Genomic DNA, 27,784 nt, shown 5'->3' with positions numbered 1-27,784 from the left:
GTGCCGCTCTTCTTTGGGATGTGGCAGGCGTTGTGGAAAGAACTGGAGAAGCTGATGAGGTGAGGCCACCTGCCCTGCTGTGGCTTGCCCAGCTTCTCCAGAAGCTGCCATCCCTTCAGGAGGCTGCTCTCAGCAAGACTGGCCATCCTTGGGAGAGCCTCAAGCCTTGCAAGGATGGCACAGCAGAGAAGACCCGCCACCCATGCAAGAAGCTCAGGCGGTCAGAGAACGTCCATGGTGCCAGGAGCCTCCGCTATCTCTGACAGCCTCCATCCCTCAGAGAGGCTCAGCCAGACCTGTCAGCCTGCAGAAGGTGCAGAGCCCAGGGACAGGTCTCCCAGCTTCCTTGGACCCTTGGACTTCAACAACATGGGCGCATCCCTGAGCACTGACATGGCCAGGGAAAGCCCACAGGTCCAAGTGGGAGCCCAGCCCGATCCAGGGGAGCCATCTCAGGAGCAGGTGGAGGAGCAGCAAGTGTCCTGGAGCCAGCAGCTGCCGGACCACAGCTCCCAGGTGACGGTGCTGGATGTGCCAGCTGGCAACAGCCCGTGCCTGGTGGAGGAGACAATTCCTGAGGGAACAGGGAGTTTCCTCCATCTCCAGGAAGCTGCTCCCATACAGCCACCAAATACCAACAAGGCTTCCGTACCAGCAGGTGAGACCTGAGGAGCTGTCTGAGGCTGCCATGGGGCTCTGGAGGGGCATTCGTAGGCCAGGCCAGGGCCTCTGAGAGCAGCCTAGAAGCAGGTCAGAGCAAGGTGGCCGGTGTTGGCTGTGGCCACTGCACTGGCGGGCACTTGGGGGGTTCCTGGCAGCATCAGGCCCTGTGATGGAGGCATTGTCTTCTCCTCACAGCCCAACAACAACTGTGTTCCAAAGGAGATCGTGCTGATGGAGAAGGTGTGCTTTGGCTGCCGCAGAATCATCCAGCTCCTCGACTGGTTCCAGGTGCCTGACAGCTTCGTGCTGGTGATGGAGCATCCGGAGCAATCTTGGGATCTCTTGCACATCCTGCTGGAGCAAGAGTTCCTGAGCGAGGAGGCGGCGTGCTGGCTTTTCTGGCAGGTGCTGGAGGCCATGTGGCACTGCACCGCCTGTGGTGTCCTGCACGGGGACATCAAGCCAGAGAACCTCCTCGTCAACCCGGAGACTGGCGAGATGAAGCTGATGGACTTCGGTTGCAGCACCTTCCTCCAGGAGTGGGCCTTCACACAGTTTGCCGGTGAGCCCAGAGCGCGGGCCCTGCTCCCAGTGCCAGGCACTGCACAGCCCCATTCCCTCCTGGGCCGCGGGGTGCGACATTCAGCCGGCTGTTGGAGATGGTGTGCGGGTTCCTGCCCTTTGAGAACGAGCGTGACACCGTGTTGGGGCAGCTCTTCTTCCCGCAGGAGGTCTCTCCAGGTTGGTACGCGGCCTGAAGCAGGCAGGCTTTGGCAGGTGGCACCGCGCAGCCCAGCCCGGCCCTCCCGCAGCTCCTCGGGACGTCCATGTGCCCTCAAGGGCCGGCTGCAGCAGGTGGCCCGTGGCAGGCTGGGTGTGGCACGCTTGGCTGAAGGAGGGGACGCTTGTCCTGCCGTGCCGCTCTCCCGCCAAGGGCAGCTCCCAGCACACGCAGCGTGGCCCGGCTTCTGCAGGCGCCGGGAGCAGCTGGGCAGGAGCCTTCTGCAAGTGAGCGCCGCTTTCTGCCTTCTCTCCCCAGAGTGCCAACATCTGATCCGCTGCTGTTTGTCCAAGCACCCCATGGACCGGCCGGTGCTGGAGCAGATCTTCTACCACCCTTGGGTGTTTGGCGGGCATTTCTGATGCCTTGGCGCAGCCTCTGCAGCACCCAGATCCCGTGTCCCACGCAGGACTGAGGGCCCAGGAAATAAAACAACCCAAAACCCACTGCGGGCCTGGAAGTTTTGTCCTTGTTAGCAACTTCAGCTAAGGGAACCTCTTAGCAAAAGGGGTAATCAGAGCGTTCCCCTCAGCTTTTGTCAAGATTTTGGTGCCTTTCCTCCAGGTTGTCCCTCAAAATCAGAGGGGGTGGAGCCTGCACCAGTCCCCCCAAATCGGTGGGAGACAGAGACTTCTCCCCAGCCCCTCAAAACTGGAGGAGGATGGAGACTATCCCCGGGCCCCCTAAACTGAAGGGAGATAAATACCTGGCAACCCAAAATAAGAGATGGATGTAGCCCAGAGCATCCCCCAAGTCAGAGGGGGAAGAGGAGACTGCCAGCCCCCCCAAAGAGGAGGGGAATTGTGCCTGTGCCAGCCCCACAAATTGCAAGGGGACAGAGAACACCCCTGGCCTGGCAAAGGGCAAAGAGCGGCCGGGGGCTGCTGGGATGGTGACAACACTGGCACCCCCCAAATCAGAGAGGGACAAAGAGCCTGCACAGGCTTCCCAGAAGGAGAAAGGAGGCAGCAAATATCCCCTGTCCCCCTAAGTCGGAAGGGCACAGACACAAAAGGCCCCACAAAAAGAGCATGAGGAACCAAGAGCACTGCTGGCCCCACAAGGGTAAGGAGGATGGAGAAACTCCCCATCTGTCTTTGTTCTGGAAGACAGGTGTCTGCTAGGGAGGGCAGGGGCCTCCCCTGGAATGAAAATGTAGACCCCCTCCCTCTGAATTATTATAATTCTAAAATCAAGGGGCTTTCAGGCAGAGATCTGAGGATAGGAATAACAGTTCTTTATTAGTATTTATAACCAGGCAAACAAACAACAATAACTACAGCATTAGCAAGAAAACAGAACCAGGGACCCCGTGACAGCTTTCTCGGCTGAGATGGGATGGAGGAGAGGCTTTGTTTCACAAACCCCCTCGGGCGGGCAGTCCCGGTGCTCCTGCAGGGCTCTGAGGAACACTCAGCTGGAACAGCAGGGATGAGCTGAGATCCTGGGCCGGTGGCTGAGGTGGATCAGCATCTCCGCGGCGGTGCCTGGCACTGTCACACGTCCTGGCAGGACAGGGGGTGCGAGGCCACCAACAAATAGGGGAGGAGGAGAAGAAGCAGCAGCTCCGTCTGGGTGATGGCGAAATTCCCTTCTCCCCACCGCAGCAGCTCTGCACCCAACGTGTCCTTCTCTGAAGCTGAAGAAAGCCCCTCAAAACTGTCCCCATCCTCCTTTTTCCTGTCCCCTTCCCCCCCTGGGCCCGGCCAAACTCTTTGTCTTTTGTCAAGCACCCACCAAGTACCCACAGTTAGCTTTTCCCCACAACTAATGGGTAAAAATTCCATGGGCAAGCCAGAACTAAAAAAAAAAAGGGACACCTAACCCCCAACAGTGTGTCTTAATCCCTCTTAGAGTAAATATTATCAATTAAATGCAACTTCCTGTTTAATTGCAGAAATGGAAAAAATGTTCCAGAATTCTAAAACTACTTTGAAAACTATGTTATTAATATGGAAAAAGGGAAGAAACATTTGGGGATTGCTTCCTACTAAAATAATTCTAAATGTTTCAAAAAATTTCTAATTTTTAAAAATAAAAAATAAAGATAACAAGGTGGGTTCCCCAAGCCCGGCTGCTGCCTGCCCAGCCAAGGCTTTGGCCAGCCAAGCAGCTGTGCCAGTGCTGGTGGTACCAGCCAGAGCCCAGAGCAGAAGCCCAAAGGTGTTGCTCAAGCTCTGCCTTGGCAGGAGGGTCCTGCCTTCAGTCCTGTCCAGACACCAGGGCCAGCACTTTCAGGGACAGAGGGTCCTGTTCTGGGTGGTGGCCGCACAGCAATAAGCTGATAACTCAGCATTGGCAAGGAAAACAGACACGGGCTTGGAGACTCAGGAAGAGAGGTGCAGTTCTCCCTGACTGAGTGTAGTGATTTACAATCACACTGTTATAAATGCATATCATATTATTGGCTTTTTGCAAATATTATAAAGAATGTTATATGTATAATATTAGAAAATCTAGCTGTATTAATATGGTTTCCTTTATTTCTGTTATTGATGAAACATTGAAATAGTGGTATAATACATATATGTTAAGCTTTGGCATAGTATTAAAACAAAAACTACTTTAGTTTGTATAACCCAAAGACTGCAAAAGATAGCTGGAGACTCCCCCTACATTCAGAAACTATCTTACCCAGATGAAGACAGCAGTGACCAGAACTCTGGGGGAGGAATTTATTGCATTTCTGTTATCAGGAAATGTAAATCTCATTGGCGCCAAGAAGATTGATCTATTGGGAAGGGGGCAAGAGAAAACTAAACAGAAGTAAACCAAAGATCCTAAGAAGAATGTATGAATATGCATGAGAATATATGGATATGTAGTAGGATTCTGTTTTTAAGGGACAATTCTTTGCCAGTAAGGTGTGCTCTCTTGGCTGAATGCAGAGACACCTGGCCGTATCTATGTACTTTATTTTTAGCTCCAAATCATCTTTTTATTAAACCTTTAAATTCTATAAGAAAAATATGTGAACCTCATTTTTCACAACACTGAGCTGTTTGGCCGGACATCTGGAGGTGCAGAGGCGCTCCTGTAGAGAAAGAAAGTGGCTGAGGCCCCCAGCTGCCGCTGGCACACAGGGACCCTCCTGCACAGCAGGGCCCAGAGCTGCCAAGGCTCCCCAGCACGGCTGGAGCTGCTGGCACAGCTTGGCCCAGCTGGACAGCTGCCCCTCAAGGCCCTGGAGAGCAGGGGATGGCTCTGGGCAGGGTCCCTGGCCAGGAGCGGGCCCCAGAGCACCTCTGCCTGTCAAGGGCAATCTCGTCCCTGCTCTTTCTCCTGCCCACCTTGCTTTGCCTCTGCCCGCTGCTCCTGGGGCTGCTCTTGGCCAGGCAGCCTCAGTGGCAGCCAGCACTGGCTGCAGCCCCAGCGGGCTCCCCAGGACAAGGCCCAGCAATTAAGAGGCCAATGAAAGGTCTGGGCAGCAGCAGAACTCTCAGCAGAGTTATTTGGGCAGCCATGGACTATCCACAAGTCCACAGCAGCCTCACTGGGAATGTTTCTATTCTACAATAACTTTCAAAAGAAGCTGTTTGAGGGAAAGATGAACGAAACACTCACTGTTTTCTCCTGCAGGCATACCAGATTCCAACACCGCATAAAACGAAGAAATGCACCAAACAAAGCAGGCCTGCCATTAATTCTAGCCAACAGCGTGTTCCTTGACAGAAACCTCTTCCGATGCCCTTCTGGGAATTGGGAACACGTGTTGTGCCAGCTGCATCTGTGGGAGCAATGGGCAGCGTGAGGCCTGTGCTGTGCTCCACTGCTGAGCTGGCAGCACGGTGGGTATGTCCAGGATATTCCCTGTTTCCCCCAGAGCTGGGGCCTGCAGGCACCTTGGCACCCCTTGGCACAGGCTGTGCCACACAATAAAACCCAGAAAGCTGAGAGGGGGACCTAGGGACAGCACAGCTGCTTGGGCAGTGGCTCCTTCCAGGGACACGGTCCAAACCCATCCCTGAGCAGCCACTGCCACCCCTGACCCTCCCTGCTCTGTGACAGCCCAAGGGGACAGAGCCAGGCCCTGTCAGGGGCCAGTGCAGCCCCTGCCCAGTTGGGAGCCAGGGCTGGCTGTGGCCCTGGGATCGCAGCAGGGCTCCCACTCGGGGCTGCTCCTGTGCCTTGGGCCTCTGGATGCTTAGGGCCAACTCTGGGAGCAGCTGCAGTGGGATGGACACTGGTGCAGGAATCCCGATTCCCAGGGGCTGGGAATGAGCTCCAGAGGCCTGGAAGCTGCAGCACCTCCAGCTTTGGCTGCTGCTCAGCCATGCAAGGAGGGGCCCTGTGGGAAGAGCTGCTGGCACACAGCCCCACCAAGGGCTGAGCCCAGCACAGCAATTACCTCCTGTGCCTGGGCCCGTGCCTGCAATTGCCTCCCTTCGTTCAGGAAATGCCGCCTTCCATAGAGCCTCTCTGTCCATCCCTTGAGAAAGGAAGAGGCAGAGCTGGATCAGATGGAACCATCACATAGCAGGGAAGTGGCCTCTTCAGGAGGCAGTGCTTGTCAAAGACATGGAAGAGGATCAGGAAAAGGCCCAGGCTCTCTCTTGTCCAAACCACCACCTCTCCTGATCTGCTCAGAGACCAGGAAGTTGCAGAGGATCTCAAGGTGTGCATGGGCCATGGTGCAGTTTGGGTTCCCTGTCTGCTGATGCCAAATGCCTTCCTGCAGAGGCTGGGCAGAAACTGCATCCGGGCCAGGCTGGGAAACAGCCCTGCAGGGCTTGAAAGCAGCAGCAGGGCAGCGAGGCTGCCATGGATCCCTTCCCATGGTGCAGGGCATGGCATGTCCAGAAAAAGCCCCCGGCTGCTGCATCTCAGGAAAGGCTGAGGGAAATGCACCCACCACGCCCTTTGAGCAGTTCCTTCTCTATTTCTTTCAGGATGTGGTGTGACTCAAGTGATTCTTTCTGTCCTGTGGCTTTGTTCTTCCCTCTCAGAGGACCTTAACAAAAATAGTTCCATTTGCCAGGAATGGATCCCAGAAAAGCAATGCTCAGCCTGTGGGTACGGCAGGGACACACCACTCACCCCTGTGATGGGAGCCGGGCTTGCGGGCAGTGATCAGCAAAGGAGCTGGGAAAGTCCTCCCTGCAGACACACCTGTAACTCAACAGCCACAGAAGCTTCTGTCATCTCTTCTGATCTGCACAGGCAGCACTGAGCCTCAGGAGCAGTGAGAGGATCACACAGGGAGAGGGCACACATGTGCATGGCTCTATCCTGGCACCATCAGCGATGCTCTCCTGGCCAAGCCTTGAGCTCTGAGCTGGCAGCTCTCCCAGGGGGAAAGGCCTTAACCTACCCTCACCATCTTCCAGAGCCTCAGTCCTGGGTGTGGGTTGGGAAGCCAGATCACCTTCAGCAAGAGGCTTGGCTGAAAAAAAAGGTAGGACAGAACAGCTCCCGTGGCTCTGTAGGAGACCCTCAGGCTCCCTGGGGCTGGCAAAGGAGCCACACAAGTCACAGCCCTGGGGCACAGCCCTGGGCCTGGCCCTTCCCTCTCTGCTCTTCTCCGTGGCTGCACAGAGCACATGGAAGGAGACACTGGCATTACACACGGGAAGAGATTGGCAGCTAAATGCTCCTTCCTCCCACTGGTAGTGACCTGTGGGATCCCTCAGGGCTCCAGAAGGGAGCAGGGCGAGGTTTCCAGAACCCATCAAGCCTGAGATTATGTTAAGAGATATAGCACATGAGTGAGCTCTTGCCGCCTTGTCATTTTGTGTTCTGTCAGTAAAGGGAATAGAAGAACTTGCCTCCAGCATTCTCCAAGATATTCAAAGTATCATTCAGTAGCACTTCCAAATAATTGAGGTTGTGTTCCAAATCTAGAAGGGAGCACAGATCAGAACTGTTTCCATGGTGTTCCGAGATCCCCTTCTATCTTAGGGAACGGGGCAGTGCAAGGGAGTCGCGCTAAGGCTGTGGGTGCCAGATGTCAGTGGACATGGCCACAGCTGCAGAGGGGCCTGGGGGCTCTGGGCTGGCTCCTGGTCACTCTCCACCCTCTTTGCAGGCCCTGTGCAGCATCCCTGGGAGAGGTTGCTGGAGCAGCCCAGGCCCCACTGGGGCCCTCTCTCTGCCACAGCTGAAAGAATTGTAAAAGCAATGGGGAAGAACTACAGCAGGCAGTGCCACAACTGTCCCTCAGGCCCTCCCTCCCTCCTGCCCACGTTCTGCTGGGACAGCTCTCCCATCCCATAGGGACTGGGCCAGGCTCTTTCAGGATACAGTGGAACCTTGCCCTCCCCCTCTGCCTATTCCCCACCATGGGCACCCCTTTGCAGCTGCTGCCAGGTTTTGGGACGTGTCTCCCATGGAGGGACCCCAGCAGGACTGCTCAGTAGCCAAGTGCCCTGAGCCTGCTGGGGATAATTCCACTGGGCTGTGCCGGTCTTGTCCGGGCTGTGCCTGCACTGCCCAGCAGCAGAGATGGCAGCTCAAGCCTCAGCAGGGCTCAGGCCCAGGGGCACAGCAATTACCTCCTGGGACTGTGACTGTGCCTGGCATGGCCTCCCTTCCTGCAGCAGAGGCTGCCCATGGGCCACTGCTTCCTCCGGGAAACGCTGCCTTCAGCACAGCCTCTCCTTCCGTCTCTGGAGAAAGGAAGAGGGATACATGCATCAGGTGGGGCTGTTTGTTCCCCAACATGAAGGTGGCATCTTCAGGAGGCAATAGTTGTCAAAGATATGGATAAGTTTCAGGAAGGCATCCAAACTTTGGAGCCAGGCCAGCCACATCTACCACAAGACTGGGAAATTGCAGGGGATTTCAGGGTGTGCATGGCCCATGGTGCAGTTTGGGCTCCCTGTCAGCTGATGCCAAATGCCTTCCTGCAGAGGCTGGGGAGAAGCTGCAGCCAGGCCAGGCTGGGAAACAGCCCTGCAGGCTGTGAAAGCAGCAGAGGGGCAGCAAGGCTGCCATGGATCCCTTCCTGCTGTGCCTGGCATGGTGTGTCCAGATGTGCAGAGAAAGCCCCCGGCTGCTGAGTCTCAGGAGAAGGCTGAGGGACATGGACCCACCACGGCGTCTCTCCAGATCACTCAGCCTCTTCTCTTCTGTAGGTTTGTTCCTCCCTCTAGGAGAACCTTAACAGGAAGTATTTCCATTTCAGATGAATGGATCCCACAGAACCAGGGCTCAGCCTGTGGGATCAGCAGGGACACACCACTCACCCCTGTGATGGGAGCTGGGCTTGCGTGCAGCAACCAGAAAAGGAGCTTGAAATGTCCTCGCTGCAGACACACCTGTAACTCAACAGCCACAGCAGCTTCTGTCACCTGCTTCCTGCCAGGGTGTCAGTGTTTATTCCTTGTTGGGACAGTGAGAACGTACCTGCATGGGGCTCCAGAGGCAGAAAATCTTCATGAAGCCAAGCTGCTGGAGAAGCCTTCCTACCACCCTCATCTGGAAGGGAGCACAGATCAGAACCATTCCATGGTGTGCTGGGACCCCCTTCTGCCTTAGGGAACTGGGCACTGCAAAGGGGTTCAGGTAAGGCTGTGGGAGCCAAATGTCAATGGACATGGCCAAAGCTGCAGAGGGGCCTGGGGAGCTCTGGGCTGGCTCTGGTCACTCTCCACCCTCTTTGCAGGCCCTGTGCAACATCCCTGGAAGGGCAGTGGGACCAGCCCAGGGCCCCTGAGGCCTCTGTCCCTCCCACAGAGAAAACCCTCCCTAAAGCCCTGGGGAAAACCATCCCCAACACTTCCCAGGGAGAAGGGAGCACTGTCCTGGGAAAGGGGACTGAGGCCGCCGGCTCACCTGCTCGCCCTGCTCGCCATGGAGCAGCCTGGGCAGCCCTGTCAGGCAGGGCCACTGCCAGGAGGAGCAGGAGGAGGAGGCGCAGAGCAAAGGCCATGGTGCCTTGCCCACTGCCAGTCCTGCAGCTCTTGCTGCCACCACTGTCCTGACACCGCTGTCCCAATGTCAGCACCGCTGCTGCCGCCGCCGCTGCTGCCACAACAGTCGTGGTCAAGGACTGACTGCTCGGTCCTTGTGGTGCTGGGCAACCACGGGGCTCTGCGACCTCTGTGACCTCAGAGCCTGCTGTGACTTCAGCCTGCTGTCACCCCAGAGCCTTCTGTGACCTCATGGCCTTAGATGTCTATGGATGCTAAATCTGAACCAGAGTGCCTGTAGTTATTGCAGGCCACATAGCTCTCAGGCCTGACTGAAGCTGGCCTGGGAAATTCATGAGAAGGAATTAAAACAATTCTCAGAGATACTAAAACAGCCTTGCAGGTGTTGTTTTGCAACCTGTTGTTTCTCCTTGCAAGAGACAGTCAAGGGGGGCAGAGTGCCCCTGACCAATGATGGTGGTGTAGTACTTTGTTAACCAATAAGAGTTTCCTTTCTGTACTTTTCCACGTATCTGTCTATAAGACAGAGCTGAAGCAATAAACTGAAGAATTCTCCTGTCGTGACTCCCTTGAGAGTCCATGGTCGTTCTTCCTAGCCGTTCCCAATCGGAGCGACATCTGGTGACCGCCCGACGTGATGCTGAACCGACCCCTGAGGTCTGGTGACCGCCCGACGTGTGGTGCAGTCGACCCCCGAGGTCAGAAGGCAACCGACGTGATCTGCTAATCCCCTGAGGGTAAGCAGCGAGCGGGAAAAAGCCAGCCCTTCCCCCTAGAGGGGTAAGTGGAATTCCCCCGGGCTTTCCAAGAGGAAGCTGGTTCTGGAAACCAACGGGATAGTGGAGCCCTGCCAGTGAGCGGGTTTGGAACGGTCGTCTTGGTGAAGCAGAGCTCAAAAACCCCGGGTCCGAGCCGTTAGCGTGTGTGTGATTACATTCGCCGAGCCGCCGAGATAAAGTCCTCATAATGAAGGACTGCACTTCAGCTGATGAACAGCTGGTCTACCTTGCATGGCAGGATGCCCTGCCCCGCATGGGACTCAGTGTTTCTGAAGATGCCATGCGTGCTTTATTCCAGTGGGTTAAAGAGCAAGGTTTTAATATAACTATGGACAATGCCTTTGATCTCGAACTTTGGCTGTCAATAGAGAACCATTTACGGTCAAAATTCATGAACGGAGATATCAGCGTGTGTAGCCTAGCAGCCACCTGGGGAGTGCTTTTTAAAGCGCTGAAACGGAGCCAGTCTAAGGACAGTGAAACCGTAGATGAGCTGCATAGTGCTCTTTTAGCTCTGCCCAGACCCTCGGAGAACCTTGGCGGCGAGCGAGAGCAACCCGCAGCCCAGAGATCTCCCTCTCCAGAGAGGTTTGAGCGGCCGCCATCCGCAGAGCTGGGCGCGCGGGCTTTGCCAACGGGAGACTGCCCGCCTCCGCCTGTGCCACCCGCAAAGCCTCCGCCGGCGCCAAAAGCGCCACCGCCAGCCGCATAACCTGCTTTCTCCAGCGCCTCCGCGCTGTCCGAACTTCTTCCTTCTGTGCCGCAAACAGAAACGCAGACATCCCCGCTGCGGCCCGTCAGCGCGGTGGGGCAGGGGGAGAGAGTCAGCGCTCAACTCCCCCGCGCCCGGTGCGCGGGCCACCGCCGCCGAGGAGTCCAGGCGCGGATCCAGAGCGCGGCGGGCCGCCGCCGCCGAGGCGGGGGGAGGGGAGGGGAGGGGAGGCAGCGGCCGCGTTCCCCCTGCGCCTGCCCGCCGCCACCAGCCGGGGTCCGGCCGGCCGCCGGCCGACCGCGGGCGGAGGAGTGGCGGGGAGAAGGGAGGCAGCGGCCTCGCCTTCCCCCTGCGCCTGCCCGCCGCCGCCGGCCGCGAGAACCCCGAAAAACCCGAAATCAAGCCCAGATCAGAGGCCGGGGCCAGGCCCGTTGCAGGCATCGCGCCCCCCGCGCGTCCGAAGCACCGGCGAGAAAGCGCGGGGGGGGCCGGCGAACCTCGCTCTCCCCGCGCGTGCGCGGGACGACTCGCCCTCACGGTCCCCCCGCGCTCCAGCGGGGAGGCGCGGGAGGGAGAGAGAGCACTTGCCGTGCTCCGCTCCCGATCTGAACTCTAGCAGCAGCCCCCCCGCACCCATAAAGGTGGCGGGGGGAGAGAAAGACAGCGGCGGGCCGCTCCACCGGGACTTTCTGCATCGACCCGAGGAGATGCCTCGACGAAGTCTGTCAACTCCAGCGGCCTGAGCCGTGCCAGCGTCCTGCGGGACCCAAATTTACTCACTCATTTTGTATCTTTTAAATTTTGTGTTTACAGAGCTGACAAACAGCCGTGAAGAGATAGTAACTTCAAATTCCCTAAACCTTCCTGAAATTCATGAACTACTGTTCAAACCCGACGAACAATAACAGCAACCATGAAAACTTTATAAATCCCTCAAAAATCCTTCAATTGTATGTGAAAAAAAAAAAAAAAAGAAAAAAAAAAGCGGGATAAGAAGAGGGGATCAAATTGCATATAAATTGCATTGTGCATTGTTTTTATCACTTTAGTGTTCTTTCAAACTACTCTATTGACATGTTAGACTGTCAATTCGAACAGACTAACAATGTTGTATATAGTTTTGTATAGTGTGTGTATTAATTCACTGAATTAGAAATATTAGACTCAACCATCAAATCCTTGCAAGGAGAACAAATCCTAAATACCAAAACATAAACCAAAATTCTAAATTAATTCTAAATCAGCATCCATTCCAATTTCTAGTAAAAGAAACCTCTTGTGCTGTGTTTGTTCCTTTTCTGAAGGGCCCAACAGAAAATTACAAACACAGTACATTTTTTTTTTCCTAAGCGAAAAAGGTGAGTTATGGATGCTAAATCTGAGCCAGAGTGCCTGTAGTTATTGCAGGCCACATAGCTCTCAGGCCTGACTGAAGCCTAGCCTGGGAAATTCATGAGAAGGAATTAAAACAATTCTCAGAGATACTAAAACAGCCTTGCAGGTGTTGTTTTGCAACCTGTTGTTTCTCCTTGCAAGAGACAGTCAAGGGGGGCAGAGTGCCCCTGACCAATGATGGTGGTGTAGTACTTTGTTAACCAATAAGAGTTTCCTTTCTGTACTTTTCCACGTATCTGTCTATAAGACAGAGCTGAAGCAATAAACGGAGGAATTCTCGTGTCGTGACTCCCATGAGAGTCCATGGTCGTTCCTTTCTAGCCGTTCCCAATCGGAGCGACAGCCATGGACACCAGCTCAGACCTGGAGCCAGAGCCCGTTGCCATGGCAACCATTTGCAGTCCCATCCCCAGGCTCATGGGATCCCAGAGCCACAGAATTGGCTGAGTTGGGAGGGAGCCATGGGGATCCTCCAGTCCAACTCCTGGCCCTGCACAGGACACCCCAACAATCCCAGCCCGGGCCTGGCAGCGCTGGCCAAACGCTGCTGGAGCTCAGCCAGCCCTGGAGCTGGGAGCCTTCCCTGGGGAGCCTGTTCAGTGCCCCAGCAGCCTCGCGGGAAAAACCTTTTCCTCACATCCAGCCTAAACCTGCCCGCCTCAGCTCCAGCCGCTCCCTCCACTCCTGGCCCTGGGCACCAGAGGGAAGAGGTTCCCGCAGCCCCCAGCCAGGGACCCGCTCCCAAGGCTGCTGCCATGGCAACCAGGCCTGGCACCAGCTGGGATGCTCGGTTTCCACGGGCTGGGCTTCAGGAATGGCATTCCCCAATTTCCTGCTCCTGCTGAAACCGCGCTGCTGTTCGCTTCCCTCCCACCTCCCATGGAAAGCACAAAAGGCAAAGATCCCAAGCTGGGATAAGAACAATTTATTGAGAACAGCAATGGGATAAGGAACAAACAGACACAGAAATAATTTTGGTAACAGAATAGATAAGAAAAACTATTACAGGGAAAAATAAACAACCACAGACTAGCTCTTCCTGCCCACGTATTTAGTCCTGTCTGGAAAGGACACTCTTCTCCTCTGGTGAGAGAGAGGGAGTCCTTTACCTGCCCCTGGCAACAACCTGAGATGGGATTGAATATAACGAAAGGTCCATGGCCAGACCCTCATGTTCTTTGATCCCACATCATGACATTGCCATGGGCAGGAAAAGGTACAGGTGTCTTCCCAGCATGGATCACAGGTAACATGGATCACCAGGTCTCTTCCCAACGTGGATCCTGCAAGGGCAGATGAAGCTGGACCAGTGAACAAAGCTCTTCCTGCACTTTGGGGCAATCACAGGGTTTCCCTTAGTGGTGCCTCCGTTGGTGTTGGGTCAAGGTAGAGCTCTGGCTGAAGCTCTTCCCACACTGGGGACACTCATAGGGCCTCTCCCCAGTGTGGATGCGTTTGTGGGTAATGAGGTTGGATCTGTGGCTGAAGCTCTTCCCACATTCCCCACACTCATAGGGCCTCTCCCCAGTGTGGATGCGCCGGTGCCTGACGAGGGTGGAGTTTTGCTTGAAGCCCTCCCCACAATCAGAGCAGTGGAAAGGCCTCTTATCCGTATGAATTTGCTGGTGCCTGAGGAGAGTGGAGCTGGCCTGAAACCTCTTCCCACATTCCCCACACTCATAGGGCCTCTCCCCAGTGTGGATGCGCTGGTGAATGGTGAGGGTGGAGTTGTACTTGAAGCCCTCCCCACAGTCAAGGCAGCGGAAGGGCCTCTCATCCGTGTGAATCCGCTGGTGCACGAGGAGACTGGAGCTGGTCTGAAACCTCTTCCCACACTCAGGACACTCGTAGGGCCTCTCCCCAGTGTGGATGCGCTGGTGGATGATGAGGTGGGAGCTGCAGCTGAAGCCCTTCCCACATTCCCCACACTTGTAGGGCCATTCCCCAGTGTGGATCATCTGGTGGCAGATCAGGCTGTTGCTCTGGCTGAAGCTCTTCCCACACTCCAAGCACTTGTAGGGCTTCTCCCCATCCTGAAGCTGCTCATGGACCACCAGCTCAGAGCCCCGGCTGGATCTCTGGCCGCCTTCCCGGCACAGGGTGGGTCTTTCCTCCTCAGAGCACCCTGGGATGGGTTTGGAGCCCCTCCTCCTGCGGGATCTCTGGGGATTTTCCTTCCCGTTGGATTCCTGCACTGTGGAGCTGCTCAAAATGGCCTCTTCCATGAGGTTCTGCTGTGGGGATTTGTCCTCCCTGGTCTCCATCCTCAGCTCCTTGTCTGGGGGAAGAAGGACAAGGAGAGGATGGGATTTGCCTCCGTGCCAGAGGGAAGGGGAAGGAGATCCCCCCAGTGTGTCCCCGGCAGGACGGCGTCGGCAGCGGGGTTGCCCTGCAGCCGGGGGCCAGGCTGGGCTGGGAGATGGAGCAGGAGAGAGGGGGAAAGGGGCACTGACTTCCTCCTCACCTGCCTGGGTGTCCTGGGGCATCTTCCTCTTCCTCGTAGCCTCCTTCTCCATCCAGCCAAGGTTTGGGAATGGGAAATCCTGGTTTGGGGAAATATAACGGATGAGCACATTGAGTTGATGTCCCACATTGTCCACACATTGATGTCCCTCTGCCCAAGTCCATCTCTAGATGTCACCAAACATCTGGGGTCTGTAAAAAGCTCCCAAACATCAAGATTCAGCTCTGAAAATGCCTCACAGGAGTCCCCCATCTCTCCTCTCTCCCCTTTGGTGTTGAGGGGTTCCCCCGGTCCCAGCTGCTGGGGATCATGCTTGTACTGGGGGTCCCTGTTTGCTCTGTCGCTGCCCTCCCCAGGCTGCTGGGAGTTTCAGGAATCCAAAAAGTTCCCCCTGTTTCCATCTCCCCACTTAAGGATTCTGTGACCTCCCAAAATCATCCCAAGGGGCATTTTCTGCTCAGCTTTGGAGTTCTTCATTCTCCAAACATCTCCCCCAAGAAAACCCCAACCCAGGAACCTCCCAGGATATCTGGGCCAAGCTCCCCCTCCTTGGTCACCTGTGGGATGGGGGATGATGATCCCACAGGTACGGGATTGTGAATTCAGGGAGTGCTCGACCTCGTGGTTCCTTCTACTTTCCCTGATCCTCTTTTGTCCCTCCTCTTCCTCCTGCTCCTCCTCCCTAACTCCACCTTCTTCTGCTACTTCCATCCCTTCTCTCTCTCCTTCTTCATCCCTCCTCTTCCATCCCTCCTCCTCCTCCCCCAGGAGCAGTGACACCCTCGGTGCCCCGTTCCCAAACCCCTCACAGCCCACGGCAGGAGCGGGGATGGAGCCGGGACAGGTCGGGATGGGCAGCGCGGGGCTCTCCGCTGCTCCCACCCGCTGGGGACGGGGGGAACCCGGCCCGGGGAAAAGGAGAGGGAAACTGGGAAAATTGGGGGCTGCAGATCCAACCTGGGGCTGGCTGGGGACCCTGGCTGGGGACTGCCAGCCCTTGGGGCTCCTCTGGGGAGATGTGGGACCGGGGAACACAGAGAGGGCTGGGGGATCCCAGGAGTGGCAGCACTGGCAGGGACTGGTTTGGACTGGGGTAACTGGAACCTTACTGGGGTAACTGGGAATGACTGGGAATGAGCACAAGCATGCTGAGGGCAACTGGGATATACTGGGAGTGTCTGTGACCATACTGGGGGGATTGAAATCACACTGGGAACAACGGGAACCATGCTGGGGACAACTGGGAGCGAGTGAGAGTGACTGGGCCTACGCTGGGTGCAACTGTAATCACACTGGGAGGGACAGGGAGCAACTGGAACCATCCTGAGGGTAACGGGCATCCTACTGGGATCACAGTGGGAGCAGTTGGGCCATGCTGGGCAAGACTGGGACCATACTGGCAGCAACTGGGACTGCACTCAGGGTGACTGGGAGTGGCTGGAGCAACTGGGATCAGGCTGGAAGCACCTGAGGAGTGACTGAGAGCAACTGGGATATACTGGGAGAGACTGAAACCACAGCGCAGGTAAATGGGAGCAACTGGAACCACACTGGATAATCCTGGGAGCAGCTGTGCCCATGCTGGGGTCATACTGGGATCCTACTGGAACTAGCTGGGATCATACTGGGAGTGACTGAAAAGGTGCTGGCTGGGACTGGAACCATACTGGAGGTGACTGGGAGCAACTGGGCCCATCCTGGGAGTGACAGGGAGTCACTCTGGCCATGAGTGGAATCACACTGGGAGGATCTGGGAGTGACTGGAACCATACTGGGAGTGACTGAGATTGTAGTGGGAGTGACTGGGATCATCCTGGAAGTGACTGGAACCACACTGGGAGTGACAATGGCTCCTACAGGGATAGCACTGGGAACCACTGGGATTACAGTGGGTGCGAATGGAACCCGACTGGGGGTTACTGGGAGCTACTGGGCCCATGTTGGGAGGAAAATGTGGACACATTGGGAGCAACTGGGATCAACTGGAAGGTACTGGAACCATGCTGAGGGAACTGAGACCACAGCTGGAATCATACTGGGAGTAAGTGGGAGTAACTGGGAAAGAATGGGATCATTCTGAGGTAACCAGCACCTTGCTGAGGCAACTGGGATATACTGGGAGTGTCTGTGACCACACTGGGAACAGCTGGAACCACAGTGGGGCAACTGGGAGTGAGTGGGACCATGCTAAGATGGACTGGGACTATTCCAGGGACAACTGGGATCATACCAGGAGGAACTGGGAAGAATTGCAACTATTCTGGGATCACACTCAACTGGGATCATACTGGGATCACAGTGGGAGCAGCTGGGTCCCTGCTGGCTGAGACTGGGATCCCACTGAGGGTGACTGGAATCATACTGGGATTGACTGGGAGTGGCTGGGAACAACTGGGATCATGCTGAGAGCAACTGGGAGGAGCTGGGAATGACTGGGAGCGTGCTGGGGCTGACTGGGATATACTGGGAGAGACAGGGAGTCCCAGGGATCACACTGGAGGCTACTGGGGTCACACTGGCACTGCCAGGGAGCAACTGGGGGCCACTGGCCTCATACTGGGAGTGACTGGGATGTGACTGGGAGTGACTGGGATTAGACTGGGAGTGACTGGGATCAGACTGGGAGTGACTGGGATCAGACTGGGAGTTACTGCGATGATAATGGGAGTTACTGGGATCATACTGGGAGTGGGAAAGAAACTGGAAAATTGGGGAAAAATGGAAAAAAAACCAGGATAAATTCAAGGAAAATGGAAGGGAAAATTCAGGGAAAAAGAAAAATATCAAGGTGAAATAAAAAAAAATTAAGGAAAAATCAGGAAAAAATTGGGAAAAATTTGGGAAAAACGGGAAAATTTGACAAAAAATTGGGGAAAACCAGGAAAAATTTGGGAAAAAAAAGAGGAAACTGAAGAAAAAATTGTGAAAAATCAAGGAAAAAAAACAGGAAAAGAAAGTGCAAAAAAATGGGAAAAATCAGAAAAAAAATCAGGAAAAAATGGGGAAAAATCAGGAAAAAATAGGAAAATAAGGAAAAATCTGGAAAACACAGGAAAAATATAGGAAAAATATGGGGAAAACCAGGAATAAAACTGGGAAATAACTGGGAAAGGTCAGGAAAAAAATCAAGAAAACAAAGAGGAATAAAATCTAGGAAAAAATGGGAAATAATTAAAAAAAATTGGAAAAAAACCAGGAAAAAGCAGGGAAATTTGAGAAGAAATTGGGAGAACGCTAGGAAAAATTTGAGAAAAGAAGAGGGAAATATCAGGAAAAAGAAGGAAAAAATGGGAAAAGCATGAAAAAAATTGGGGAAAATTTGATAAAAATAAGGGAAAATATCAGGAAAAGAAAGACAAAAATCCCTGGGAAAAAAATCAGGAAAAAATTTGGAAAAATCAAAGAACAAACAGAAATACTTGAGAAAAATGTTGGAAAAAATCAGAAAAAAATTGTGAAAAAAGAAGAAAAATCAAAGGAAATAAGGGAAAAAATCTGGAACAAAAAAAATCATAAAAAAACAATGAAAAAGAATCAGGAAAAAACTGGGAAAACCAGAAAAATTTGGGAAAGGAAAAGGGAAAAATCAGGGGGAAAAATGGGCAAAAAAACGGGAAAAACTGCAAAAATCAAGGAAAATTTTGAGAAAAGATTGGGAAAAAACTGAAAAAAAAATCAGGAAAAGAAAGAGAAAATATCAGGAAAAAAAATCAGGAAAAAAATTTGGAAAATTGAGAAGTGAGAGGAAAGAAACCTAAAAAAATCAGGAAAAATCAGTAAAAAAACTAGAACATACAGGGAAATAATCAGGGAAAAACTGTAAAAAATTGGGGACTAACAAGGAAACAATTGGGAAAAGACGAGGGAAAATCAGGAAAAAATGGGGGAAGAAATAGGGAAAAAATGGGTAAAAATGAGGAAAAGAAAGAGGAAGAAGACTGGGAAAAATTTGGGAAAAATTAAGGAAAAAATCAGGGAAAAAATGAGGAAAAGAGAACAGGGAAAAAAAACCCACAGATAAATGGGAAAAAAACAGGGAAAAAGCCAGGAAATATTTAGAAAAAAAAAGGCAAAAGTCAGGAAAAATTAGGAAAAAATGGGGGGAAATTGGGACAAATCAGAGGGAAAATTCAGGAAAGAAATGGGAAAAAAATTTGAAAAAAATTATGAAAAATGAGAGAAAGATCAGGAAAAGAAAAAGTACATGAAAACTGGAAAAATCAGAAAAAATAATGAAAAAAATTGTGGGAAAATCAGGGAAAAATTTGGGAAAAATCAGGGGAAAAAACAGAAAATGAGGGAAAAAATTAAGAAAAAGTAGGGGAAAATCCAGAAAAATTTGGGAAAAGAAGAGGGAAAAATCAGGGGAAATCAGGAAAAAATCAGGAAAATTTGAGAAAGAACTGGAAAAAAAACCAGGAAAAAAATTGGGAAAAAAAGAGGGGAAAATCAGGATAAATGGGAAAAAAAGGAAAGAAAAAATTGGGAAAAAATTGGGAAAATATTAGGAAAATATTGGGAAAAATCGGGGGAAAAGTGAGGAATATAAAGAGGAAAATAATCTGGAAAAATCAGGAAAAAACAGGAAGAAAGGGGACAAAAACTGGGAAAAAAATGGGAAAAATCAGGAAAAAACCAGGATGGAATCCAACTATCCCATTTTTCCATGGAATTTTGGGAATTGCCTGCCTGGGAGTTTGTGGAAGAATTTCCAGACCTGGCAATCCGGGGACTAGGGAAAAATGGAATTGCGGATGAGCTGCTCCAGGTTTTTTGGAAGACTGATGGCTTGGTCCTCTTCCAGCTTCCAGAACATTGGGATGAATCCCACACCTCCTTCTGGCTGGAAATCATGGAAAAATCATGGAAAAATCATGGGAAAGCTGTGATTTAAATTAATGGAATTTTGCCACCAAAGCACCTTTTTTCCCACCAAAATTTCTATTTTTTTTTTCCCAAATTTCAATTTTTGGGATAATTAAATGGGGAAGATAGGGGAAAATGGGGAAAAATAGGATAGAAATGGAGGAAGAACGTGGAAAAGTCGGGGGAAACTACAAAAATATGGGGGAAAACTGAGAAAAATGACAGGAAAAATGGAACAAAAATGGGGGAAAATGGAGCCAAAATTAGGGAAAAAAATTGGAAAAAAATTGGGAAAAATTGGGGAAAATGGGATGGAAATGGAGGAAAAATTGGGAAAAATGGGAGAAAGAAATGGAAACAAATTGGGATAAAATTGTGGAAAAATGAGATAAAACCAGGATAAAAATGGGGAAAATAATGGGGAAAACTGGGGTAAAAATAGGAATAAAAATGGTAAAAATGTTGCAAGAATGGTGGAAAATATGGAAGAAAATGGGGAAAATAGGAGAGAACATGGGGAAAAAACTGGGGAAAAATGGAGCAAAAATATGGTAAAATGGGGAAATGGGGAAAAAACAGATTAAAAATGGAAAAAAATGGGTAAAATAGGAAAACCTGGGGAATAATTTGAGTAAAAATGGAGGAAAAATAGGAAAAAAAAATCATAAAAACTGGGAAAAAATGAGGAAAAATGAGATAAAAAAGGGAGAAATGGAGGGGAAGAGGAAAAAAATGGGGAAAAATGGGGAAAAATAAAAAAATAGGATAAAAATTGGGAAAATAATTATGAAAATGGGATAAAATTAGAAAAAATAGAGCAAAAATGGGATAAAAATGTGGAAAATGGGATAAAATGTAGACAAATTGTACTCTAATAGGGAATGACTGGGAGTGATTTGGCTTATCGTGGGGTGCAGAGGAAACTGGAGCCACACGGGGTGAGCAACTGGGCAATGCTGGGAGCAGCCACTGCCGGCACCGGGAGCCCCGAACCCCTTTCCCGGCCATGCCGGACCCGCATCCCCCCGGCCCCTTTGCCGGGGCTCTGCCGCCACCGCCACCGGGACCCCCCAAAAACACCTCCCGGGGACCCCCGGGGTGCCCCCGAGGGGCATCTGCGGCTCGGCTCTGGAGCCCTGCCATCCCCAAACATCCCCCCCAAAAACCCCAAAGCCAGGGAGCCCCGGGGTATTTGGGGCGAGCTCCCCCTCCCCGGGCACCTGCGGGATGGGGGGCGATGGTCCTGAAGGAGCTGCAGATGCAGAGAGCGGGGAGCGCAGGTGGAGCCTCCTCTGCCTGCTCCAGCTCTTCCTCCTCCTGCTCCTCCTCTTCCTCCTACTGTGTCCCTCCTCTTCCTCCCCCTCTGTCCCTCCTCTGTCCCTGGGCATGGTTCGGAGCCCTCGGGTGAGCGGGGCCGGGCCGGGACACGATGGGAAAGGGCTGGGTCCCCCCCAAACCGAGCTGGGGACAGCGGAGGTTTGGGGGAACAATGGGAACGGGGCGGGACAGGGGAACAGGGGGAGGTGGGAGCACTGAGGGTCCCCCAGTTCACCCCAGGAGCCCCAAGCCCCGTCCCAGCCCCCCCAGTTCCCCCCGCAGCCCCGGCTGAGGGGGGCTCAGCCCAGGAGCCGCCGTCGTTCGGGGCTCCCCCGAGTGCAGGAACGGGAGAGTTCCCGGCTCGGGGAGGCCCCAGCACAGGAGGGGATCTTGTCCCTCTTCCAGGGCCCTTCAGGGTCTTCAGGCCCCTCTCAAGACGAGTTTTTCTCTTTTTCAGGTTTTTTGGGGGGGATCCCACCACTACAGGGGTGTTTTTTCCTCCCCATTTTAGGATGTTTGTGCCGCCGAAGCCCCACAAGCCCCTTTTGAGGAGGGGATCATGACGGCTTTAAGTTACATTTTTAGGGATAGGTTGTTTTGGGGAACCTGCTGGTGATGGACATGGGGACCCCATGACAGGTATGAACCTTCTCAATGTCTGTATGGGGTTTTGCGGTTTTGGGGAGTTTTTGGAGCATCCAGGGCTGTGTTTGGGATCAGGGGAGGTTGGGGTGTCCCGGGGGGTTTGGGGGTTCTCGGCAGGTTTGGGGGTACCTGGGCAATGCGGGTGGCAGTGCTGGGGACCCCGTGCCGGGTTTGAACCTTCTCACTGCCCACGGGCAGCGTCAGCGTGTTCAGGGAGATCCTGGGGGGCCCGGGGGGTCACCCCAAATCCCAGGGACCCCAAATGCTGAGGGACCCCCCGAACTGCCCTCACCGCAGGATCTGCTGCAGGCAGGGGGGCACCAGCACTCGGCCCCCACCCTCCACCATCACAGGGGGGCTGTGGAAGAAATCTGGGGGTGCAGGGACAGGTCGGGTGGGACCCCCAAAGTCCTGGGGGAGGGGACACAGGGGGACTCACAGGAATTCCTGGTGTGGGGGGATGAGGGGGGACCCAGGAAGAGTTGGGAGGGCTGGGTGGGTCATCGGGGACCCCCAAGAGTTTGGTTGGGTGGGTGGGGATGGCAAGGAACAGGGCGATCCCCAGGATGGAGTTGGGGGTGAACTGGATTGGAGCTCCCATGGCAGTGGGATGGGAAGATCTGCCCATGGAATTCCATGGGAATGGAATGGCAGTGACATCCATCTGGGGAATTCCCATGGGAATGGGACAGCAGTGGGAACCATCCGTGGAGATCCCATGGGAATGCGATGTCTGAGATCCATCCATGGAATTTCCGTGGGAATTCCCAGGTTCCCAAATTTTGTCCTCCCCGATCCCACATTCCCATTCCCATATTCCCATGGGAATTCTGCCCTCCCCACCTTTACACTCCAGCGCCTCCCGCCCATATCTGACATATTTCCGGAGACATTCCCTGCAGCTGTGAGCCAGGGAATTTGTTAATCCCTCAGCCTGGATCTCAGGGATCCCCATGGCGGTGCCACAGTTGCCATCGCAGCCCCACACATCCCCCAGCCCCGGCTCCCCCCGCTCAGCCCCGCTCTGGCTGTGCCGCTGCTGCAGCATCTGCAGCTCCCCGCTGGCCCCGCCATTGGCGCCGCTCTTTGCTGCCCGCCAGTGGCAGCCCGAGGCTGCAGTGACGTCACCGGTCGCCGGGCAGATCCCGGCGGCGCAGGGCGGCCAAGGCGGAAGCGAAAGTGCCCGAGGGAGCGCGGGGGGAGGGGACGGGGCAATTCCAGGGAATTCCCCTGGATCCCCTCCCGGGATCCCCCGGGACCCTCCTCGGCCGCGCACTGCGGGACCCCCGGGACAAACTGGGCTGAACTCCCGGGCCCTGCGCCCAAACTCTGCCTGCAACCCGCCGGCTTCGGCCCAAAGCGGGGGAAGCCCCGGGATCCGCGGATCCCATTTTTCCTGCGGCTGCGGCTCCCCAGCCCCGGCGGAGCAGGAGCGGGCGCTGGGAGCCCGAGCCCCGATTCCCAGTCTCCTTCCCTCTCTCTCTGCTGCTCTCTCCCTCTTTTTTGGGTGATCAGAAATGCCAGAGCGGCTGGAGAGCCCCGTGCCCAGCTCGGCTTTCCCTGGAAAGGGAGGCCTGGGGGTGCGGTGCCCCGGGATGGCCGGGAATGGGGCTCCGGGGGTCCCCGGGCTGACGGAACCGGGGGATCCAGGGGCTGCCAGGGGAGGATCCCCGGGAAAGGGGGTGCAGGGCGCTGTTGGTGCAGGAGAAGGGGGTGCAGGGGGTCCCGGAGCTGGGGAAGGAGATGCGGGGGGGTCCCAGGGCCCAGGAATGGGGATCCAAGGGGGTCCCAGGGGGGCTCCCCAAAGCCCCTCCCAGGGCACAGCAGGAGCTGGCTCAGGAGCTCTGGCAGAGACAAAAGGGGGTGAGCCCAGAATGGGGGAGTCGCAGGTGCTCCTGCGGGGGGACACGACCCCCGGGTACCCCTCCTCACCTTCTCCCATGTACCCCAACAGAGCCTCTAAATGGATGAGCAGAGCTCGGTGACTGCAGTATGAAACTTGTTCAGTGGCACAGGAGGATTTAGAATTGAGGACAGGGGAAGGGTTTAACCCAGCCTCCTGTTTGAACAGCCTGGAGAGGGGGCTGGGGAGAAACCCATGCCTGCATTGAATTGAGAGAGATCCAGACCCGGGCTGGGAGAGATTTGAGACACACCCACCTTTGGACTTTGCTGTCCACAACACTCTGTCACATAAAGGTAAAACCTTACAAAAGAAAGGACTTGTAAAGTCATGGTTTAGGATTTGTTACTTGGGTTAAGTATAGCTAGCAGCTAGCGAGATAAGTTCCCAGGCAAAAACATCTTGAGAGTGATGTGTACACTCGCCATTACCAACCAGTGAACTGAGTTCCCAACCAACTGGAATTAAGCACGGAGCCTTCTGATAACCATGTAAATATAAGCTGTGTGCAATAAAGCTTTGGCTATGGTGGAAGAAGAAACAGGTGTCATTGTCCATCTCTACTACGACACACCCAAGCAGGACATCGGGTCCTGCCGAAGCAGTGGAAAGAAGCAGCTCTGGTGGCCAAGTGGCACGGCCCATTCCAAGTGTCCCTGAGCACAGAAACAGCCCCAGCACAGCTGAACACGGGGGGACCCCTCAGCCTCGGCTCAAGGGCTCTGCAGCCCCGCAGATTTGGATTTCCCGGCTGCAGCAGGAGGATGGGAGCCGCCCCTGAGCCTGCACTGAAGGCAAGGCAGCAGCAGCCAGGGCTCCCCAGCGGGGGAAGCCCCTGGGCCTGCCCACAGATCCTCTGCTGAAATCCTCGGCCTGGGCACCCTCCTTTGGCATCTCCAGCCCCTGCGGGACAATCCTGGCTGGCACTGCTGGAGCTTCAGGGCTTTCTGTGCCTGCCCTCGCCACAGCTGCTGGGGAAGGCACCGTGAGAATTCCACTCTGGCTCTCAATTACACTCACACTCTGGGCTGGCTGGGATTAGAGTATTGGAAAATAGACCAAGTGTAAAATTATTTTTTATTTGAATTCTCCAGTCAGGCTTGGTTTGCATTTGCCTTGGGGAAAGGAATTTTAAAGGGGTTTTTAAAGGGATGTTCCACCACTCAGCAGAGATGAGCTTAACATCTCAATTGACTGGGAAGAGCCAAAAAGATTCCCACAAAGACAACGACCATCAACAAAACATCAAGGCCCCACAGCAAACATCAACCAACATCTACCCCAGACACTGCCCTGGCACAGCTGGAGACACCTGGTCTGGAAAAGGCTGAGCAGGAAATCCAGGAGTGCAGACCTAATTCACATCAGAGACACAGAAATCCGGGTTCAACAGGAAACCAAACACTAAGGACTCCACAACTTGGAAACAATGAACACTAAACCAATGGATTTCTATGGGTTCAGACTGAATGAAGTTTAGGAAAGATCTAGTAAAACTCACATGTCATGGAATGATTTTCTCTGCACATGCAGACTATGTGTGGTTGAAATGATTCTGTTCAGAATCAAGTGATGCTTTATTTCTCTAAAGACATTGTTGGAGAGTTTTTGCTTTTCACAGTTTCAGTGAAAGGATTACTCCATTGGAAGAATTTTTCATAATTATTCTACTTTTATACTGTCAGTTCTGTTTGGGCCAGGGGTGTGAGAATCAGTTTTTAGTCAGAAGAGAAGAAAAAGAAAATACTTGATTTCTTTCTAATTTTTGTTTTTATGTTTGTGCGTGGCTCTTAGGGATGGCAACATTATGGTATGGGTTTTTCCATGTTCACCTTTAAGCTGCATTTTGAAAAGTAGAAGAGTTTGAAAGGTGGCTTTTTAAAATGTAAAGAGTTAATAGAAAATTGTTAAAAAAAAACAACAAAGAAACAGCAGATGGGGGAGGGAGCCCTCCATGTGAGTCATCCCATGGCTGCCCTGGAAGAGAAGCTTCATTCCAGGCAGCCAGGAGAGGAGCTTTAGAAATGCAAATTAACACCTCTGGGGCAAAGCCTGGACAATGTACCAGGGTGTTCCTGCCTGGGGGAGGAATTGGGCTGAATTCCTCTGCCCCTCACCCCAGCTGTGCCTGGGGGCACAGATGGAATTTGCACAGCTAAAGTCAGAGCCCATGGTGAGGATATCTGACTCTGCAGCAGAAATTGGTTAAGCTAAAAAGGAAAACTGCAAATGGAGATTGTTGTGAAAACTTCACTATAAAAAATGGGGGAGAATCATCCCACTCCCCACCCCAACTTGTGCTCTCACTTTCTGTGTTATCCAGGGTGAATTAGAGCACTGGGGTTTTTTTGCTACCCCAAGTTAAGGGAAATCAGTTGGGAATCCAAGTATGTGCTGATTTAATTAGAGAAAAGCCCAAAATTGATGCAACCCTGGCTGGAGGGAGCACCCAAAAATGGGGAAAATATGAACAGCCACCAGAACAAATCCTGCAACACCATGGGCCAGCCCCGGGGAACCCTAATGAATTCATATCCGGTACCAGAGAACCCATTTATCATTTCCATGGCATAATTAGATTACAGGATGTCTTCAAAATAATACCAACCAGACAGCTCCAGTTCCTGACTTTCTTCACAACCAATCCACCCAGATGAGGAACACATTTCACCATGGGATGGAGTCAGATTATCTTTTAGCAGGAAAAGGAGGCAGCGTTTGTGGAAAATTAAATGACTCAAACTGCTGCTGGCAAATAGGTCACAGAGGAAAAGTGGAGAAACAGATAACAAAAGATATAAGAAAAGAGCTCATGTACCAGTCCAAATGTGGAAAGGATGGGCATGGGCAACTTTTTGTGGTTCCCTGGCAGACCATGGGTTAAACGAATGCAGTTTCTCCTCTCATGTGCTACAGCAACTCTCATCTTTTCACCATGCACACACCTTGCTGAGTGCAGCTCATTCAGCAGCTGAGCAAGGGGATGCAGGGGGCAGCCAGGCCTCCTGAGCCACAAACGGCTACAAAAGGACTGAGAATGAGGGCACTGAGAGCAATCCCAAAATCAAAGAACACCCAGGAAAGAAAAAACAGAGCCAATGAGTGAATCTGCTTGCAGATAGGGCCAGGGACTTGCACATAAGGAAACAATGGGAGAAAGCCTCAGTTTCAGAAAATGTTACCAATTGACAAGGACCGCTGCTCTGACAAAGTCCCGCTAAATTCCTGAACTTCCAGAAGAACAAAGACTTAACAGAGCCATCAATATCGGATGTTCTACAAAAGTGGGGGGTACATATTAACCGGGACATGCAGGAGGCAGATGGGGAAGTCTGAACCTTCCAAGCACCTCCGCCAGTGGGGAAAGGGACAGGGACACGCGGCCGGGAAAATCAGGACAAAAACGAGGCCGCGTCCTCCAGCAGCTGGAGAGAGCGCACGGCAAATGCCCCACGGCCTCTCCCTTTGGGCAGCAATAAAGTCACTCTCACACCGCTCCTCTGCCTCCTTTGGCCACACAAACCTCTGGCGCCGGGAATTTTCCCGCCCAGCCCCGGGCACAGCGCAGCCACCTCCGGGCTACCGACACGAACCGGGACGAGCCAGCGCTGCTCCGGCACCGGCTCCTGCCGAGGCCCCAGCGGGAAGGAGACCGCGGGCAGCCGCTCCCGCAGCGCCCTCACGCCAGGGCCAACACGGGCCAGCCACGGCACAACCCACCCGCCACAGCCCCCCGCCGCCCCCTCCCGGGCCCGCAGCGAGCCCCGAGCCCCCGCAGAACCGAGCGCGGCTCCCACCTGCGATGGCTGGGGCCGCCTCCGAGCTCCGCCGCCGCCTCACCGGGCTCCGGCCGCTGCCGCCGCTGCCGGGCCCGCACAGACGCTCCGGCAATGGCGGCTCTCTTGCCCCACGGCCGCCCTGGGGGCGCCAGCGGGGCCGGGGTTGTCCCCGCTCTGCCCAATCAGCGCGCGCCAGAACCACGAGTGACGGCAGCAGCAGCCAATCGCAGCCAGTGGCGGGCTCTGCACACGGCACAGCCCCGCCCCACGCTCTCAGGGCCCGCCCCGGGCTGTGTGAGGGGAAGGGCGGAGATGAGGAACAGGCCTGGAACGGGCCCGGCCCGAGCCGCCATTGAGCTCCGAACACAAACAAAGTTCTCCGCAGCTCCCAGCCCGCCTTTCCCTGCCCTGGGTGTTCGGTGGCTCCGGCTCAGCGGGAAGCCCTGGAGCCTCACTTCTCCCACCTCTAATTAGGAGCATCAGTGCATCGCTCGTATTTCTCCCAAAAAGGGAAAACTGCCCCAAATCCCTGTGGATGAGTGGGGGAGGAGAGAGATTTCTGGCAGAAAACTCAGAAAAGGATCATGAGAGGTAAATTAATACCCCTAA

The 27,784-nt window shown here is 53.8% G+C and overlaps 3 protein-coding genes across 5 annotated transcripts in view; 1 reads left to right on the top strand and 2 right to left on the bottom strand.

The window, feature by feature from the left end:
* The first annotated feature begins 369 nt into the window (after positions 1 to 369).
* On the top strand, positions 370 to 5,049 carry LOC147645598 (serine/threonine-protein kinase pim-1-like). The gene is made up of 3 exons (XM_086874442.1): positions 370 to 462; positions 859 to 1,225; positions 5,024 to 5,049. The coding sequence occupies exons 1-3, from the start codon at positions 370 to 372 to the stop codon at positions 5,047 to 5,049; spliced, it is 486 nt and encodes a 161-aa protein (XP_086730568.1).
* Positions 2,664 to 27,784, bottom strand: part of LOC111944811 (uncharacterized) — a 62,800-nt gene continuing 37,679 nt past the window's right edge. The window contains exons 1-8 of one of the 3 annotated variants that reach the window (XM_086874439.1): positions 9,218 to 9,434; positions 8,789 to 8,860; positions 7,936 to 8,049; positions 7,210 to 7,281; positions 6,756 to 6,827; positions 5,793 to 6,553; positions 3,277 to 5,171; positions 2,664 to 3,198 (exon numbers count right to left, since the gene is read on the bottom strand). In XM_086874439.1, coding sequence (XP_086730565.1) covers positions 6,447 to 6,553; positions 6,756 to 6,827; positions 7,210 to 7,281; positions 7,936 to 8,049; positions 8,789 to 8,860; positions 9,218 to 9,314 — 534 coding nt within the window. In that variant the 5' untranslated portion in view covers positions 9,315 to 9,434 and the 3' untranslated portion in view covers positions 2,664 to 3,198; positions 3,277 to 5,171; positions 5,793 to 6,446. Of the gene's footprint in view, positions 3,199 to 3,276; positions 5,172 to 5,792; positions 7,282 to 7,935; positions 8,050 to 8,788; positions 8,861 to 9,217; positions 9,435 to 27,784 lie in introns of those variants that run through there. The other 2 variants (XM_086874438.1, XM_086874440.1) reach the window with 2 other exon arrangements.
* On the bottom strand, positions 13,112 to 27,288 carry LOC147645597 (uncharacterized). Its single transcript, XM_086874437.1, has 3 exons — positions 27,194 to 27,288; positions 14,666 to 14,744; positions 13,112 to 14,479 (listed from the first exon to the last, which is right to left on the bottom strand). The coding sequence occupies exons 2-3, from the start codon at positions 14,715 to 14,717 to the stop codon at positions 13,557 to 13,559; spliced, it is 975 nt and encodes a 324-aa protein (XP_086730563.1). The 5' UTR covers positions 14,718 to 14,744; positions 27,194 to 27,288; the 3' UTR covers positions 13,112 to 13,556.

The sequence above is a fragment of the Cyanistes caeruleus genome, unplaced genomic scaffold (assembly GCF_971803275.1).
Source record: "Cyanistes caeruleus unplaced genomic scaffold, bCyaCae1.hap1.1 HAP1_SCAFFOLD_221, whole genome shotgun sequence".
NCBI lineage: Eukaryota > Metazoa > Chordata > Aves > Passeriformes > Paridae > Cyanistes > Cyanistes caeruleus.
The sequence above is the reverse complement of the archived record's forward strand: the minus strand, read 5'-3'. Positions and strand labels throughout refer to the sequence as shown.

What these genes read in the sequence shown, in the direction of transcription:
- LOC147645598 (XM_086874442.1), top strand. Translation starts at nt 370, where the DNA reads ATGGGCGCATCCCTGAGCACTGACATGGCCAGGGAAAGCCCACAGGTC. An exon ending in GGGAGCCATCTCAGGAGCAG is followed by an intron (nt 463 to 858) that starts GTGGAGGAGCAG and finishes TTCTCCTCACAG; the next exon opens with CCCAACAACAACTGTGTTCC. An exon ending in GGCCTTCACACAGTTTGCCG is followed by an intron (nt 1,226 to 5,023) that starts GTGAGCCCAGAG and finishes TTTCTCCTGCAG; the next exon opens with GCATACCAGATTCCAACACC.
- LOC147645597 (XM_086874437.1), bottom strand. Translation starts at nt 14,717, where the DNA reads ATGGAGAAGGAGGCTACGAGGAAGAGGAAGATGCCCCAGGACACCCAG. An exon ending in GCCCCAGGACACCCAGGCAG is followed by an intron (nt 14,480 to 14,665) that starts GTGAGGAGGAAG and finishes TTCTTCCCCCAG; the next exon opens with ACAAGGAGCTGAGGATGGAG.